Source organism: Anopheles moucheti, chromosome 3 (assembly GCF_943734755.1).
Source record: "Anopheles moucheti chromosome 3, idAnoMoucSN_F20_07, whole genome shotgun sequence".
NCBI classification, from domain to species: Eukaryota; Metazoa; Arthropoda; class Insecta; order Diptera; family Culicidae; genus Anopheles; species Anopheles moucheti.
In genome coordinates, this window is record NC_069141.1 from 24819413 (window position 1) to 24838401 (window position 18989).

At 40.0% G+C, this 18989-nt stretch overlaps 1 protein-coding gene across 1 annotated transcript; it reads left to right on the forward strand.

The window, feature by feature from the left end:
• Nucleotides 1-546: 546 nt before the first annotated feature.
• LOC128304395 (opioid-binding protein/cell adhesion molecule homolog) lies at nucleotides 547-17613 on the forward strand. The gene is made up of 7 exons (XM_053041581.1): nucleotides 547-676; nucleotides 14135-14232; nucleotides 14445-14652; nucleotides 16564-16722; nucleotides 16805-16933; nucleotides 17036-17332; nucleotides 17417-17613. The coding sequence occupies exons 1-7, from the start codon at nucleotides 559-561 to the stop codon at nucleotides 17611-17613; spliced, it is 1206 nt and encodes a 401-aa protein (XP_052897541.1). The 5' UTR covers nucleotides 547-558.
• Nucleotides 17614-18989: the final 1376 nt, after the last annotated feature.

The window sequence follows — 18989 nt, forward strand, 5'->3', positions numbered from 1 at the left end:
GCGGCGAAAATTGCTGCGTGTGAGCCGAGTGGGAAAATCGCCGAACAGCACACGAACCGCTGCACGAGTGGCCGCGTGCAAACGAACCACAGCACGCAGTGACTTCGATTCGCGTCCTAGCAACGAAGCAAGCCGTGGTATATTGGTAGCCACACTGCAAGGGTTGTCTTTTGGCTCCAGGAACATCTCAAGCAATGGAACGAGCTCGGGCAAGGTGGCATAAGGCGAACGATGGTGCTTTGATGCCGCAACGAAAAGGGATCCCGAACCGGATGGTCGGCACTTTCTTGAGCAGTTTATATTTACGCTCGCTGCAGTCCGGATTGGTCTCGCGATTCGCCTCTACCGAAAACGCACAGTGAAGTGGTTCGCAGTAGTGCATTATTACTTACTACAACTATAATTAGTAAACTAAATGATCCGTTTTGTGCAGGAAACTGAAACGATAATATAAAACAGAACCTTAAAGTTATAGAGGCTAGAAAGGAAGTTTTTACGATATTTGTTTTCAAAGTGATGTGAAATTTTATTTTGAGTTCTATAAAGAACATTAGTGAAATGATAAACACTTGGACGACAACGACTTATGACAGAACCATGGATAAATGTTACAAAACAACGTTGCTGGTGTTAATTGGAGTTACAAGCTGTTATGCTTTGCTTGACGTCTCGGGCAGTAAGTTAATTACCAAATTAAGAGTTTTTTGTAGCTATTTTGTATGTATGTTGTTAACAAAAGTGAATAGCTCTCAGGATTTGGAAATTTTGTTGCATTCCCAATATATTTTTTTAAATTATTTATTTACTTACCAATGTTTTTTTTTTAAAAAAGAGGACATTTAATTTATTATTTTTTTCATATTTGCACGTAGGAGTAATTATATCAGACATTAGTTAACATTGAACATATAAAACTTAGTTATTTAAAAATTGTGTAATGTTACTTATGTTATTAGTGCAGCTGTAATTGTGACGAAGTAATAAACCCGTTCGGAAAATTTTATGAAAGTTTACTCAAGACAATTAGTTACTTAACATTGTTTGCAATTAAAAAAAATAATATGATTGAGTTTACGAGAAAGAAAGATTAAAGTTCAATAATTTGGAAAACTTAAGCTTTAATTTTTTTCTTAAATTTACATTGAACTTATAAGCTTAAATCTTTTTTAATTTAAAGTGTGATATTCACAGTATGACATTTTTATTGTTCTTTTATTGCATTATTTATAGAGCTCGGTAAAGGTTTTTGATGGTAATTGTTAAATTTTTATATAAATTTTGTTTACCTTATGAATACAACATGTATCACAAATCATTAAAATCTTCTAAGTGTTCGTTGCAATGTGTTCAAACGCGACCAAACCATGTCCACTAACGTCAATTGACTTTTCCATGTGAAATGTTCATGTGACCCAGACAATAAATACCAGTGTAATTTCCCATGTTACAAATTTCACGCTTTTTATCTTCAATAAAACCTACCACCTCGGGATGTAACTAATACAATAAACTTTTCCGAAAGCAATCTGCTTAATATCGTACACGCATCGCCACCAATACTTTCATGCTCTCCAATGTAACTGGGAAAACTATCCCAACGCAGCAGCAGCAGCAGCAACATGATTCACTTAATACCACCCTTTTGAGCGACTTCTGTACCGTGTTCCGGCGTTATACCGGGTACGCTCGCTTTTGTAAGAAGATAACGAGTCAGCACACCTTCCACCGACGCCGGAAGCGGTTTTCCATGCAAAGGGCAACACATGTCGGAGGTCGTGTGCGAGTGCAGTACCGGTTGTGTACTTGTTATTGAATCAAGCAGCCCACAACATTATGCGTGTTAAACATCTTGATTCTTGCTCTGGAACCTCTTAGCGATCCAATCTTCGTCCCATCCAAAGTCGAGTGCCACTTTACAGCCTTCGGGTGGGGGTTTCACCATTGAATGGGCGGTATGTTGCAGCTGGCGTCGAGGCTGTTGCTGTAACATAATCTGGAGAACCACCTGTAGCCATCCCGTTCCGGAATGCACAACGGTGTGCTGTCCATGGAACCGAGCCACCGAGGCGCACAAAAGGAATGCCAAGAATCGCCTCCTTGACGGTTACCCAAACGTAGCCGCAGGATGCACCGAAACCGCCGAAACCACCCGAAAGCTCCGACGGCATAACAAAAGGCAGATGAAACCGGCATCGTACGGCCCCAGGCCACCCACGGTACCGCTGCGTTCTGCGCGCACGAGAAGCTTTCTCTGGAATTAGTTGTGTAATTACATAATTAGTTTTATTCCCTGTGTTTAATTAAAACTGCAGGCAATATGGTACGGTGCGGTGGTAAAACTACCACCCATCGATTGATTATGCACTGTATCGCTTTCTTACCACTGATAATAGCTACTGCTTCCCGCTAGGAATGAGACAAAGGGATGCGTGTAGTTGCGTATAATGCATCAGATTAGGCTCTTTCATGCTCGAGGAAGAATCGGCTGATCGGTATTTGGAATAAACCAACCATATTTTTGTTGTGCTACAGCAATTCCAGCAATTTCTTACATTGTTCACCCCAAGAGGCACGTTGAATGGTACCGTAGAGCAATATTCTTGATTATTTGTTTTACTATCAAAAAATCAAACAATCAAACATGCGTGACATCGTGAATTTGGCTGGCGAAAAACAAACCGTTGCAAGTGTTTTTTTTTTTTGTTATTCCTTGTATACTTCTTCGTTCTGTTTTCTATTCACAAACCAACCCTTCTGCATGTTGCCGATTTGTTTGCCTTACGGGCTCGAAAGGGTTCCGGCATGCCGTAGTGAACGTGAACACGTCATCGGTAAAAGCCGATGCAACGCTTCCAAACAATCTTAGGTTGTTTTTTTTTTATTTTTGGCTAACTCTGGAATCATATTTGCGTAGCTGTAAATAAACACATAATTTAGGCAACCGTACCGATTCAGAATATTAAAGAATATGCGTTTGATGGAATTGATTGTCTATTATTATTGAGGGATGATCTGGCTTTTTTTTAACAGAACAACAACATTAAGCCCAAAGAACATTCATGGATGAACGGTAGTTTTATGTTTTTTTTTAAATAAAAGATAAAGTTATACTGCATGAGAAAAATAACAAATACTTTAAAGTACAGTTCAATGTTTATTTAGTTCTCAACCTATTTTCTTTTACCATCATGAAACGTAGTTCTGTTATGGGCTATGCGTTGCATGCTATTAAGGCATGCGTTGTTTCGTTAATCATTTATATATCGTTATTCGTCGTTAATATACAGGGGTTTAACATCTTTCAAAGGGATGTTATAAACATTACGACCAAAAGGCTGTCATGATTCGGGGTGATGACATTAAATGCTCTCGATAAAAAATCGAATGCTTGCATTGAAAAAGACACGTCGAAAGACAGATGGTTAAAAACGATGGTCAGCCAGTCAAAACTGAATAATAAACCCTTGTGATAACACAATTCCCATACAATCTTTAAAAAAATATTTTATTTAACTATGCAAAGTAAGGTTATTAAATAAACACAAAAATTTATAACTATTAGTGCTTTAACAAATTGTCTAGGTTGTTGTTGCTTAGTCCTGATTGATGGCGTGTGTTGTGTTAAGGTAAATATTTTTTTCAATTTTTGATACAAAAAAGATTTTTAAACAAAAGAAGAAGAAAAAAGCAAAACGGTAAAATATCACTGACCTTGCAATAATATCTCACCAACTCCGTAAACCACACCAATCACCAGCCCACATTGTAAAACCTCCCCTTAAATACCTTTGATTATGATAATACCAACGGATGTTTGACCTGTCAGCAAAGAGCGAAGCTGGCAGCACCAGCAACGAAGACGAAATTCTAACCTACCCACCTATATCCCCGCACAATCGGGTCCTTAAGCCCACCTTTAAGGCATAGCGTGATGCGTTGGAAGGCAAAAGGAAAAATCTGTTTTAAAAAAGCAAACACCTCCAGAGCGGTGACGTTTAAAAACACCAGCAATTAAAGCAGGCGACGTCGCTGTAGCAAAAAAAACTCACAAATGTAAATTCGTGTCATGTTAAGCGGCGACAAATGGATCGAAACCATCACCACCCGAAAGTCAGCCGTGGTGTGGTAATGGGGACGATGAGTTGGTTTTGAAATTATCTGAGACAATGATATCCATTTTAATGGCACCTTCTTCTTAGCTGGGACTAACCTTTTTTTCTTGTCCTAACGTCGTGCCAGATCCTACGCGATTAAAGCTTCACTTCGGGCTGTTTGCATGAGCATAAAAGAAACAACGTTGGAAAATGTTGGAAAATGTCGAATAACTCTATCGTGGGATGTTTAACCACATTACAATCGATAGTGTTGCTATGAAAGGTGCGTTTGAGTTTTCTTTCTGAAATATAATGCCAATTGCTTCTTTTCCTCGTTTTAAAAATACCTCCGTTCCGTTATAGCAGAAAAAAATAAAGCATAGCACTTTAACGTTTTATTACTTGTGGCTAAATGTCAACATTCCACTTACTGTTTTTCGTTCCATTCTTTAATCCCACGCTGCCCGTACAGAAGTTAATCTGGAAGTACGGCGGTATTTCTCACCTCGCTCAACCCCGCCACGTTCCCACGCGCCGCTCAATCGAAGTAAATGTTATCATTTGGCATTTTCCATCTGGTTTCACATTTCGGTTCGGTTGCGCATGAGAAATTCTACCGGAATCGGTGATTTGGTTTTTCCGCCATCGTCCCATTAACCGGGCGTCCGGCACATGGTGGCAAATGTCTCCGGGTGGTGGGTGATGTGATGATTAGATCAAAGTCAAAGTAAACAGTCGATTTTTAACTCAATTAAAAGCCGCTAGCTGCGTCAATAAACCATTTAATTAGAAAATCACCAATTCTCATTGGCAAATACCAGCGCTAGCGGTAAAACACTTTCCGTGCGCCATTTCGTGAGACGTTGGGCACCCATTTGGGGCCGCGATGCCGTTCCGAAGGGTATCGATTTAGCGATTAACTGTAATTGGTCCGTCACCGGGTAGGGCTTTCGGGAACACGACGACGGTGGTCACATGCCGGCTGGGAGCCACCGTTCCGAGCCATCCGAATTCGAAACGCGCTGAGCCGGTCGAATCGTAAGTCAGGCACGATGGCAACCGGTTCGCAGTTAGTAATCTGATGTATTCAACCTTTTTTTCCTCCCCGCTGTCGGCACCAGTGCCGCCGCAATACGCAAAAAGGAAAACATAAAACATAATAACGAAACACACTGGCACACATGCAAACGAGAGAGAGAACGAAAAAAACTGAAAATTTACAACTTCAATTAACGCTAATAATCCGGAAGCAGTTTATAGCTCAATTTTCTTCCACCCGCTGGTGATCCTTTGCACTGGTATAATCCTTCCGCCTCGATAGGCGAACGGCCGAACGTCAGAATGTGGTCTGAAAATGGTCTGGTTTAGAACTGTGCCTTGAACTGGGGAGCCCGCTGAAGGTAAGACTGATAATCCACTACTCTAAAGGCTAGCTTTGAGGTTAGCCATTGGTGTCGAAATGGACAAGCTAGCACTGACGATAAATGATCCTCTCCGCATGCAATTACTCTAAGATAAAGTACTTTATTTTTTGCGTAGGAACAGTATAAGCTAGCTACTATCGATCATTGAATGTAATTATGGCGAACTATAAGTTTATGCATTTGGGGCACTGCATCAAAAGCGAGAAGATTCATCGGCAACGTAACAGCATGAACATCCTTGTTAATAAAATCTGAATAAACCAATAAATCGCCAAGCCAGGAAGCCAGCTATGACGCTTTGAAATTGAATCATGGGTAAGAGGTTAACAGAAATTGTTTCAACATTCTTTGAAGAGCGGATGACGTGCAAGGATGAATTGTTCGCGGTTGTGTTACCCCTTTTCATGTATTCAAATTGGATTATTGCCTCGCTCGAGTGAGATGGTAGCTGCGGGCACAGATTCAATATCATTAGGAAGCAACAAATTGAAGCTATATAAGTGGAGGTATTGTTGTTTGTGTACCAGATTACAAAACATATGGTGAAGGATTGAGGTGAATTATATTGCAGTCCCATTGAAGGATGTTCATTTCATATTTACGAACGTCAATGTTGCAAGAGGCAATGTGTTATGTCAACAATACAGTGGAGGATCAATCCCGTTGGAGGCCCAGGGCCGAATTATAGTTGAGGCCTCTAATTATAAAAACGATGAAGGAGGGGGGGCGGGGGCATTGGGAACTATTAGCATTTGAAAACTAAATAACTAGGTCAAGTTGTTGTGTTGAAAGAGTTCTGTTGCGTAGCCCTATAACCGTTTGTATGCGCTAAGGAGAACCATAACGCCACTACTTGGATCACATTTTCTACGATTTACGTACATTTACGATTCCTGATCTGTCCAACGCCTTCTACGATTTTTCGCACAAAGTACAGTTTTCAATCGGTTTACTTTTTCGGTAACAATCAGCGAAAATTCGTAGAAACCTGTTTCGCTCATATTGATTTTTAGGCGATGAACAGAAAAAACGGTTGACTTCTGTGATGAGCTTTTACTTACCGAACTTTTTTTACAACTAACCATGTTTTATAGCACTCTTCGATCCACCAGGTGCAGGAGCACGACATTCCTTCAAAAACTACCAGTTTTCGAATGTATAGTACCAGGAGAACTTGCACGAGGTAGCAACTGGTACAGAAATTTCGCTCGAAAACCGCCGAAAGGTATGCAATGTTTAAACACTAACTTTTCCGTTGGTCGAGAAAAATTTGTTTGATAACAGCAATTTTGCTCAAAAACCACCGAAAGGTATGCAATGTTTAAACACTAACTTTCCCGTTGGTCGTGAAAAATTTCTTCGAAAACTACCAGTTTTCAAATGTATAGTACCAGGAGAGCATGCACGGAAGAGGTAGCACCTGGTAATTTTGCCCGCCTAAAGGTATGCAATGTTTTAACACTAACTTTTCATACAAACCAGCTGTTTTCAAATTTCCGTTACCAGGATAGCATGAGTTTCAAGAGGTAACACCTGGTACCAGCAGAGCAAGATGGCGCCCAACAATTCATGAAATATTTCATGAAATATTTCATGAAATATTTCATGAAAATTTCATGAAAATTTATGAAAAATTTCATGAAATATTTCATGAAAGATTTCATGAAACATTTCATGAAAGATTTCATGAAAATTTCATGAATGAAAATTTCATGAATGAAGTTTTAATGAATGAAGTTTTCAAGAATGAATTTTTTATGAATTAAATTTTCATGAATGAAAAATTTATGAATGAAATTTTATGAATGAAATTTTATGAATGAAATTTTTATGAATGAAATTTTTATGAATGAAATTTTTATGAATGAAATTTTATGAATGAAATTTTATGAATGAAATTTTATGAATGAAATTTTATGAATGAAATTTTATGAATGAAATTTTTATGAATGAAATTTTATTAATGAAATTTTCATGAATGAAATTTTTATGAATGAAAATTTTATGAATGAAAAATTTATGAATGAAATTTTATGAATGAAATTTTAAGAATGAAACTTTATGAATGAAATTTTATGAATGAAATTTTTCATTCATAAATTTTTCTTTCATAAAAATTTAATTCATAAAAAATTCATTCATGAAAACTTCATTCATGAAAATTTCATTCATGAAATCTTTCATGAAATATTTCATGAAATGTTTCATGAAATCTTTCATGAAATCTTTCATGAAATATTTCATGAAATTTTTCATAAATTTTCATGAAATTTTCATGAAATATTTCATGAAATATTTCATGAAACATTTCATGAATTGTTGGGCGCCATCTTGCTCTGCTGGTACCAGGTGTTACCTCTTGAAACTCATGCTCTCCTGGTAACGGAAATTTGAAAACAGCTGGTTTGTATGAAAAGTTAGTGTTTAAACATTGCATACCTTTAGGCGGGCAAAATTACCAGGTGCTACCTCTTCCGTGGATGCTCTCCTGGTACTATGCTCTCCTGGTACATTTGAAAGCTGGTAGTTTTCGAAGAAATTTTTCACGACCAACGGGAAAGTTAGGGTTTAAACATTGCATACCTTTCGGTGGTTTTTGAGCAAAATTGCTGTTATCAAAGAAATTTTTCTTTAAACATTGCATACCTTTCGGCGGTTTTCGAGCAAAATTTCTGTACCAGTTGCTACCGCTTCCGTGCATGTTCTCCTGGTACTATACATTCGGAAACTGGTAGTTTTTGAAGAAATTTTTCTGCACCAACGGGAAAGTTAGTGTTTACGGGAAAGAACCATGCGGTATCAAATATCAAACGAAAAAAATAGTTCTAATGATTGTAATATGATTTTATTCATATTATATGCAAACTTGCAGAAATTGTGACAATCGAAATACTAAACACAATACTCCACTGCAATACTGTCCCGAAACACGAAGGCAGGACATTTTCACGGTTCAATCGGTGAGAGAAAACAATACCACACCACGAGTATCGCAATGGCAATAACTGGCGAATATTACGCAAGTGAAAACAAGCATGGTTTCTATTCTAGCATCTAACGGTAGGATCATTTACGATCAGATGAAAAAATATGAAAATCTTGAGGTCGAAAATCCCGTTCAAGAAATAGAATACATAAATAGGTTGAAGTAAAAGGGATATAAGGGTTCATGTGGCGGTTTTATGGTGTATTTTTTGGGGCCCTCAACACCGCGAGACCCTATGCGACCGTCTACCCCGCCTACCGTTTGATTCGCTGCAGCAACAATTTGTTCTCTTTTTACCTACTAATCGATAAAATATAACGCAGAAATTAAAAATTTATTTTATTTATTTATTTAATTTATATTATGACGGCAATGCCGTATTTTCTCAACGCAAAAATTAAAAATTAATCTCGAAAAAAACTTTATTTAACCCGTACTGGTACTATTGTCTTTATTTTTGGTTTAGTATATCATTTTTCATGAATACAAAAAGCTTTCTAAGCAGTTTTCGGTAATAAAAACTTAATTATCAAGATAAACTATGCCTCATTATTGTAAAATGTGGTTTTAATGCTAAACTGCTTTTTAGTTTATCAATTTTTAAGACTATTAAAAACTATTGAGCTACCTTGAGATGTGCCGATTTTTATACTTAAAACTTGAAGGTTTATTTTAACTGATTTAATATGGTTTTAAACCTTTTAAACACATCTGAACTGTCGATCATTTATGTTATTGATTCCGTTTACTGAAGTTCCACTCTTTTTATCTATTTTTTAAGAAATCATGTATCATGCGTTGTAATTAAACATATTCTGAAACTTCTATCAAGTTTAATGAAATTCTGATTAAATATGTAATTTTTATCTAATTAGCAAACAATCATTAATAAAATCAATTATTTTTCAGAATCGTTTTGAGCTAGGAAATCCGATGTCCTCGATGAATTCAAAAAACCCACACAATTATACTACAAGAAAACACACATGCATGTAAAACTTTCACTTAACCATTCAAGTGGTTTCACCAGTCGTTCAAGCCTCCCGGAAGCAACGACACGAAATGTGACGGTTGTCCATTTTGGCATCTTGCTGGCAGGTCTTGCTTCGCGTGAAACAACCCTTGACCGATACGGTTCCAAGTGACCCTAGCGGCTCGTATAACCGGCTCAAATGACCGCCGTCTAGGCGCAATGATTAACGGCGGGAAGGTATTATTATTCCCAAATTAGACGTGATTATGGGAATTTGCAATTGATTTTTCAACGACGGCTGGCTTTCGCTCCGTTCCGGCCATCCGTGTAGGGAAAGAAGTCAAAAAGTCAATAGTGCCCAACATGACAATGGCCGCTAGTTTGGTTCACTTGCACCGGAGTATTTGTATACTTCGTCATTCGGTGCCGATGCTAAGGGTGCAAACGGTGTCCCACACGGCGTTCGTAAAAAGGTTCGTGTCTTGGTTAAGTACGATCGGAAGTCTTGTAGCCCTCCCGGCGTCAAGCCCGAACCGGAACTGCCACCGTTAGCGAACGCTTCAACAAGACAAGACGGGTAATTCTCGGTGGTGCCCGACTCAGGTGCTGGCCAGCTGTGTGTATGTGTGTGTGAGTGTTTACATAATAATGACGTCGATGATGATGATGATAGGATACGAAAGCGAAACATAAACACAAGAAAAACGATAACCCTTAAATGGGTAACGGTTGAACCGGGTAGAGATTTTAAATTACTGGTCTTTTGTATGGAAAAAAAACGTAATAAAAAGGATTCAAAAGATTTATCTATTTTTCAAATATAATAGTAATACACATAAAATACTTTCGTACTAAAACTAGCTCATATCTTTTATTTTACTCTATCATAGATCTTTAAAGATGTTGATGTCTCTTGCGCAGACAATTTAATATGAATTAAATAATGTAAACAGAAAATTAAATAAAACATCTACAGTTTTAGTTTCTCGTACAGCAATGTGACAATCTATAGTATTCCGTAAGAATATGCGGTCAGTTGTACGGAAGCATCAAGGGTTACACTGTGAAAACTGCTGTGTAGTTAGTGCCCAGTTAGACTTTTCATTTTTCAACTCCCGCCAGGAAGGCGATGATGAGGTCTAATGTGACGTAAACACCGCATAAACGCTTCGTGGAGAAAATTTGTTTCGACGTGGCTTTCCCTCCTTGCTACACGTGCGTTAGGCATCCTTCGGCAAGTAGTAGCTGCTCGGCTTCATGGAAAAACTTTACCAAAACTTCAAACTTTTGCATCTCGCCCAAAAAGCCCTGTAGCAAACTTGCTCACTGTTACTAATAGACATTTAGCATAATGCAAAAGTGAGTCAACGGTGAGAAGCTTTTGGAAAGTAGTTCATTGCAAAACGAAATCTCTCTACCAGCTATCAGCTTACTGCTTAATAAGACCCTTGTTCCGGACCTATCGCAGAGTGCGAAATTTGCGGAAGTATATTTAACTGCTGACAAAACAAACAAAGCTTCAACGGAAACGGCTCTGGTCGCGCACCCGGGGATAACTAATTTTCCCACCCGTTGAGCAATTTGTTAGTACTCCGTCGTGAGGCGGCACCGCGATAGTGGCATTGCCCATTGTTAGTCCTCTGCCCACGGGGAACACAAATAAACAAACGAATAAAATTTTCGCTGCCGAACCGTAGTGGGGGCTTTGTTTTGGGGAAGGTTGCAGTTAAACTTATGGCTGGAAATGAGTAATTTTCTCATCCCCGTTTTTCGTCGTCATTATTTTCCGTGTTTGACGATTAGCGAACCACGAAAAGTCACAACAACATAGCAGAACATAAGCAGAAGTAGAAAAAATAAACAAGAATTCATGGAACAGCAGCAAAAAGAAAGGAAATGGGTTGCTGCCGAAAAGAAAATGAGTGTTAAATCTGCCCCAAGCATGCAATAAAATTATTTACACCCCAACCACAAGAGGGCCACCGCTTTCGATAGTGGAGTGTTGGACAGTGATTGTGTTGCTGTTTGGCTGGGTCCCAAACTGTCTTCATTTTTGTGTTGCTTTGCTTTCCTTTTACACCCAACACAGCATGCTTTGATTTCCTCTCGAAAAATGTGTAGAACGTAACGTAACGAAATGGAACGAGCGCGAGGGATCCGTTTCCCCATCATCTCCAGAACGGCGAGGTGACAAATAAAAGCGAAATCAAATACAAATTATGTCATTACTAATTTATTATTCTAATTTTACCCATTCGTCGCCGGGTTAATGTTTCGGATTCGGGGTTCGTTTTGCTCGCGCCCAGTATCATACCCGTTCCAACCCACATTCGAAAAACTATAATCACAAGGTTCTTTTAAAGGAAAGAAAACAAAAACAAGCTACAAAAGGAAATGGGCTTAAGTTCTCGGTAATGGAAAATATGGTCAATAAATTTCTCATTTTCCGACGCGTCGTCAAACAGGGTCAAAGCCAGCTTTTGGTGAGCATCCCTTACGAACATTGGCCAGTGATTTGTACACAAATATTTTTTAGAGATTTGGATAGAATGAAAAGAACACTTTGCGGCTTGCCTGTGCGAAGAAACTGCTGCAAGAATGATAAAGACTCCCTGCTGTAAGTTTATCAAAATATTTCCAGTGTTTTGACTGCTGCCTGCTTGGCGTAGCGTAATTGTCCTTTCCCGCCAGGGATTAAGCAAAAGACGGCATAAAAATACCACGCTTTGCCAAACAATAGACGGTTTGGACATAACCGAAAAGATAGCAAAGTTCTAGCTGTGCACTTCTAGCGATCTCACAAAGAAAAATCTAACAAACAAAAGGGTCCTGCTTTTTTACAGAGCAAGTGCGTAACAGTAAACGCAGACAGTTTTTATTTTGTCTTCTATGAACTTCTTGTTCGCTATGCGTAGTAGTAAGAAGCAGGACGCATCCCCGGTCGGTCCCGGTTCAGTCTGAAAAGTTTCTTATCGCTGGCACACGGTCACGGTCGCGTTTTTTAATTGTGATCGAGGGATCGATGAGATGACAATTGCACCATTGTTTGTGCGGTCCCAACCTTTAGCTCCTTTTTAGATGTGACGCTTTGCGCGATGAGAAGTAAGGAAAAGGAAAGGTTTTGTCCCAGAAGGACTTTTAGGTACGTTGCAAAAGGGGAGACTTACTTTTAAGAGTAGAAGGAAGACATACACGGGATTTGTTACAAATTGTGAGGAAATGATTACATTATTGTATTACAATTCGCATAGCTTTGTTAATGTTTCACAAACTTTTCGTATTTTCAACGAAATTATGTGACGAAATATAGATTGTTGATAACATCAAACTGTTGAAGCACTTGAGAATAAAAAATCAAAAATATTTAATGTTATTATTGACTGTTATTAATGTTTTGATAATAATGACGATAAAAAAATGATGTTTTTAATCACTGAAGATTATTGCTAAGATGTTTTTCAAAGCTAAGATTTATTATTGTACAATCTCAAACCAAAATAGTTAAATTGAATTTAATTATTTCTATCAAGTATCTTAGCGATGCTTTTAGAAGCTTCAAAAGGCGAACCTATCTGAAGCACTGCTCTTGCCACCAAAATGTTGATACCCAGACAGCATTATATTCGTCATTATATCCTTATTATCTTCCCGATTTATACCCTCGTAGAAAATTACGCCAAATAGTTTTGCAATCATGCGGTCGCTCTAGAACAACCGCGTTTAAATGAGCAAATTAACCACCAGACCGCTGGCAGCATGATTGCCACTAGCTGGAAGCTTCAATTGCATCTCCACCTTCATCTCAACAGCACCTAATGACCCAAAGAAACGCGTCAGCAATCACAAATCAATACCGCACCAATCTGGGACGACCAGAGTGCCATCGAAGAACGTTGGCCACACTCACATTTCCCGACACACGATTATGTAGTTTTGCGAAAGTTTACCACTCAACAGCGACCCACCGTACCCACCCAACCTTTGCTTCCCCGGGAGTAGAATCTTATTGACGCGAGGGGTTATTACTAACATCGCCACAGAAACTTTGTTTACCTCAACTTAGAGCCACAAACACCGTGTAACGGAGGTTCGATGAATTCCGTCCTGATCCAGTTCCTGCTGCCACTGTTGCAGCTTACCGGCGTTTGCGTTAAACGCCACTAATACTAACCTTATGATAAATGCACCATTTGCAGCCAAACATGCATTATGGTAGCGTTCGTCGTCGTCACATGCGATCACCATCCGCTTTCACCACGCCGTGCCGCATGTTGGGGGCGGTGGAAAACTTTTACTCCCCCGGCTTGCAACAAAACTTGCAACAATCGAACCTCCTCCTACTGCGCCTGGTTGTCCTCCCCATACATCATCGGTTCGTAATGAAGGTTTAAGTAAACAGTCACATAATCATGTTGCACTTCACTCCACACCATCACACGGGTCGCATATCAAACCCATTCGCCAACAAACTTCTGTTGCAACGTCTTCGTTCATGTAGGATTTATGTGATTGTAAAGTAATAATAACAGCTCCAGTGCACTCCACCATCGATTACGATTCCGGAATAACTTAATTGACCACAAACTTTTCATTCGCTAACACTGTTTTGTACACGTTCTCTTCTCTTCTCTATCGCTGCCGGACGTCGGTTGCCCAGTTGATCCGAAGTTTAGTGCACCGATAGCAAACGTAACCGTGCCGGTCGGGCGCGAAGGAGTGATGACGTGCACGGTGCATGATTTGTACAAATACAAGGTAATTGGCCGGTCACGTTTCCGGTTTCCGTTGCTTCAATACGTACCGGTACCATTTCCGGTAAATTAGCACACAAAAATAGGACAAAAAAGGGAGCAACCGCTATGTTCACGGTCACCATTTATCCTTACCATCCGAAAATGGTGCGCTAATGTGGAAATGATGAGTGCAACTGTTTTCACATTCTTTTTCAACATTCTTCCCACCACTAGGTCGCCTGGTTGCGGGTTGATACGCAGACCATTTTAACGATCGAAACACTCGTGATAACGAAGAGCGAACGGATAGCGATCACGCACACGGAACAGCGGATCTGGCAGCTAAGAATTAAAGACATTCGTGAATCGGACAAAGGGTGGTACATGTGCCAGATCAATACGGACCCGATGAAGAGCCAGATGGGATACTTGAACGTTGTCGGTAAGATTTAAGTGTTTACGATTTAATTTTTTTTAAGTAAGGAGGGTGATATGTTTTTAGGAAGATCGAAGAACTATGCTCAGCAATAAAAATGTCTTGATCGTGTTCGATAGTTTTTATAGACAACGCTGCTAATCAATTGATTTTTGATTATAACAAACATAATAAACGAAACGTTATGCAACAAAGCAGAGGACAAAATTAGACCACCATTTAAATTGCTCATTATACCACCGGCGCAATTGCTACACCCTTTCTTTGGGGTAACCTTTCTACTGACTACTTTCCATATTCTACATTGCAAACGCCTGCCGCTTTTGCCCCCGACGACAGACAGCACCTTAACTCGGTCACCCAAAAGGGTTTGCTTCTTTAAAACGTGACTAGGCGCCAGGACTGATCGAAAGCTGCAGCGCACCAAGTCAACAACACCTTCTATTGCCAACCGGCACGGAAAACCACCAAGTTTCGCCGCACAACAACTTCCAAGCCGTTTGAAGTTCAACTTCGACTCACTGCTGTGCACCGTCACCGACGTAACGTTTCCCCTTTTTTTGTTTCCACGACAAGTTTCGCCTCCGGTCCCGGCCACATTGGGCGATGGAAATCACGTGTTGTGAAAACACGGACCAAACGCACCGGGGATGTCGAAAGGGTGTCCTCCCTGTACCCTCCACCCACGACGCACAATTAATCGTTTATTTGCTTACAGTGGTGCTTCTTGATTTCATGCCGAATGCCACATGAAATAGTGCTGCAGCAGTGGAACTAGTACGGTGGAAGGAGAGACAACCAAAGCACTCATAAGGACAATGCGTAGAAATTCCGGGGTTTCACACACCCACACCCACAGACACATATTTACGTACTGCGTCCGGAGTAAAAAGGACCAAAGCTAACGCGTCTACACGTGCCAGAGGACCGAGGGCCGAGGGCTTCCCCCAAATCGTACAGCTTTTTCATTGACACCACAACACCAGTAAAAGTGACGAAATTGCGTGCAAATACTTTCACTTTCATCAAACTACTCGAATCACCGCCGCTCGGGCCAGCATTGGAAGACCCACCGAAAACCGAAAGGAAGGCGCAAATGGTTATGATGAAATTTTAAACACCTGCTGGAAGAGGGGAGGGGGGGGGGGAACTACAAACCTTCCCCTTGCCCTGACAAGACCGATACGAGGGAGGGACGGATAGAAAAAGTTTTATGGAGATTTTTATGACCTTCTTGAGCGGGTGTTGACTTAACGAGGCTTCCCCATTGCCTCGGTACTTATTGCCAAGGTGTAAGCACCACTTCGGAGGGCCACCTGCCATCGCCGGCAGACAGCTCGTAGCAGCTGACCATTCCACGGTGCAGCATGCTTGGCAGTCACAGAAACCAGCGGTCACATAGTGTGCTGCGCCGGTCTTCGCTAGGCTGTTTACGGTAAATTATTATCCTATCTGCAAACACGCAACCGTAAGATTAAAGATTTTCGACGGAATTAGGCGAGTAATACAAGCAACACATTTGCTTTCATATGCCAATGAGGGCAATGGGCAGTGTGTGCGAGTGTTTTTTGGCTTCTTAATGGTAATTAGTGCTTAAGAGTTTTGGATGACTTTCGAGGGGAATATTAAATGACTCATCTGCATGCAAGGAAGATGCTAGCGGTTGGGCCAACTGAAACGCAATGAAAACATGTTTAAGCCCGCGGCTTATCCGCCTCTAATCTCACTTCTGGATGGAACAATTCATTAAAGTGCCCTAGTTGGATTTATCATCAGAAGTCCAATGAAAAAATGCTACCTACTCCCAAAACATACATTACATTCACTCAACGCGCACTATAAAACGATGATGTGGAATCGATAATTATTGTTTACAACTCTGCGCTGCTTTGATGCCAATAATAACTCTCCTTTCAGTGCCGCCCGACATTCTGGACTATCCCACCAGCCAGGACATGGTGGTGCTGGAGGGTAGCAACGTAACACTTACCTGTGCCGCAACGGGCGTCCCCGAGCCGGCGGTCACCTGGAAGCGGGAGGGCGAGAAATCTGTCACATCCGTGGAGAATTCCGGAAGTATGTATTATTCATTTGCGACCCGGCCAAACGTACCGGCCTTGTGGCCCCCAATAATAACTTAATCATCATTCGTGCATAGTAACGAGCCACGATGGTGCGATGCTGCACATCTACCACATCGAGCGGCACAACGCCGGTTCCTATCACTGCATCGCATCAAACGGCGTGCCACCGACGGTCAGCAAACGAATTATCGTAACAGTCAACTGTGCGTAACTGCGTAACTGTGTGCCCGGGCCAAGATACTATCTGGCTCGCGCAACACACCTCCATCGGTACCGTCTGATTTGGTTTTCCACTTCCATTCCAGTCCAACCGGTCGTACGAATACCGACGCGCCAGTACTACGCCGAACTGGGCGGCCGGGTCATTCTCGAGTGCCACAGCGAAGCCCAGCCGAACTCCATCAACTACTGGATGAAGGGCAAGGGTGAAATCATCCTGCAGGGTGGCACGTACGACTCCACGCTCGAGGATCACGTGTACAAGGTGACGATGAAAATCACCGTCCGGCTGGAGAAGGTGTCCGACTTCGGTGTGTACAAATGTGTGGCCAAAAATTCCCTCGGCACCACGGAGGAGTCGGTGAAGGTGTACCGGAAGACCTGTAAGAATAGCACCAATGTGTGTGTGCGTTTAACACTGTTTAACACACTCTCTCTCTCTTTCTCTGTCCTCCATTTCCCGGCAGCCAAAACGAAACAGGTGGAAAATCAGATCATTCAGCAGTCGAACTATCTCGGATCAACGACATTCATCAAGAACTATACCGATAACAAAATCAACGATATTCTCCTTACCGCATCGGCCGCCTCTTCCAGCGGGGCAACCATTACCATCGGTTGGATAGCGATGGCCATTGCCGTGGGCGCTGTGAAGACGTTATGATAAGGGGCTCCTGCTGTACCTCCCGTATGCCGGGGTTCTTAACAAATGTTATACGAATTACGCATTACATGTGCATATAGCGGTATTACTATGTTAGCAGGCAAATGTATAACTGTTCCCCAGCAAAACCAAAACTGTAAATTGTTCTCCTGTTGTATGAGCAGCAATAAATGGCAGCAAACGGTATTGTCCATTATTCAAGTAAAAAACACGTAGAATGGTTTGCGGAAGAAAATGTTTGAAAGCGGAAAGAAATCTGACGATAAATGTAGTTTGAACATGTTCCGAAATACCTTATTAACTCTTGATTAGAACATATTATAATGCCGTAATGCTTGTCACCATTTTCATGATTTTGTATGTGGTTGTAATTTATGTTTTATAAGAAATAATATTATTTTTTGATCACTTCTATCATTCTTGTATTAAGAGTTGTCATTAACGTATTTCATTTCATATAATATAACATTACCCATAAATAATGCAACATTGTGGCGAAAATTTAAGACGTTGCTTAAGAAGCATATAGTTTTAAAGTTTGACATGTAGTAACACGCTTACAGATATAAAGGAAACAATTAAAGTTTGAAAATGGTGAGATGTCTAATGATGTACTGTTTTGTTTGTAAATTTTTTGTGATCGTACGTTAAATTTAAATTATACACAATTATAAATTATAATTATAAAATAAATAATAATTATGAATAATATATAACTAATTATAAATAATAATTTATAAAATTGCATCATAACCTTTTAAACAAAGAAACATTTTTCACCTGATACGTTTTGCTCATGAGTTTATTATAGGGTGGTTTTACATAAATGGCGTATAGAATAAGTCAGTCAATGGAATACTTCAGCAACATATCTTATTATGTGCTATAATTTATAAGTTTATGTACGCCATTTTGTACGAAGCTTTCAAGCGCCTGTACCTGCGGCACTTTATGACAGAGTTAAGTTCAACACAATGAGTGCCTCGCTTTAAGTTCATCCCCATGAAGCTTTTGTGCGCAACATTTCATACAATACCTTGTACAGCACATTGCGCAAGGATATGCAGGATCTCAGAACCAGAGCCAGAATGTACTAAAAGACTTAATTTTATAGCACATAACATTCAAACCGATAAACATTTTAAAACAAACGGAAATTAACCCTTGAATAAAAAATGCTTAAAAGAAAGATTATGCAAGGAAAAAAAAAATAATTAAATTAGCGTAATAAAAGAAGTAAATGAAACAAAAATGTTCATAATAAATGCAAACTCTGACAAACCGATTCCTTTAACATGTAGCATAAACTAAATTTACCATCATACGTAAATACGAATAAATTTCAAATCGATTCTAGGAGATTGTTGATTAATCCT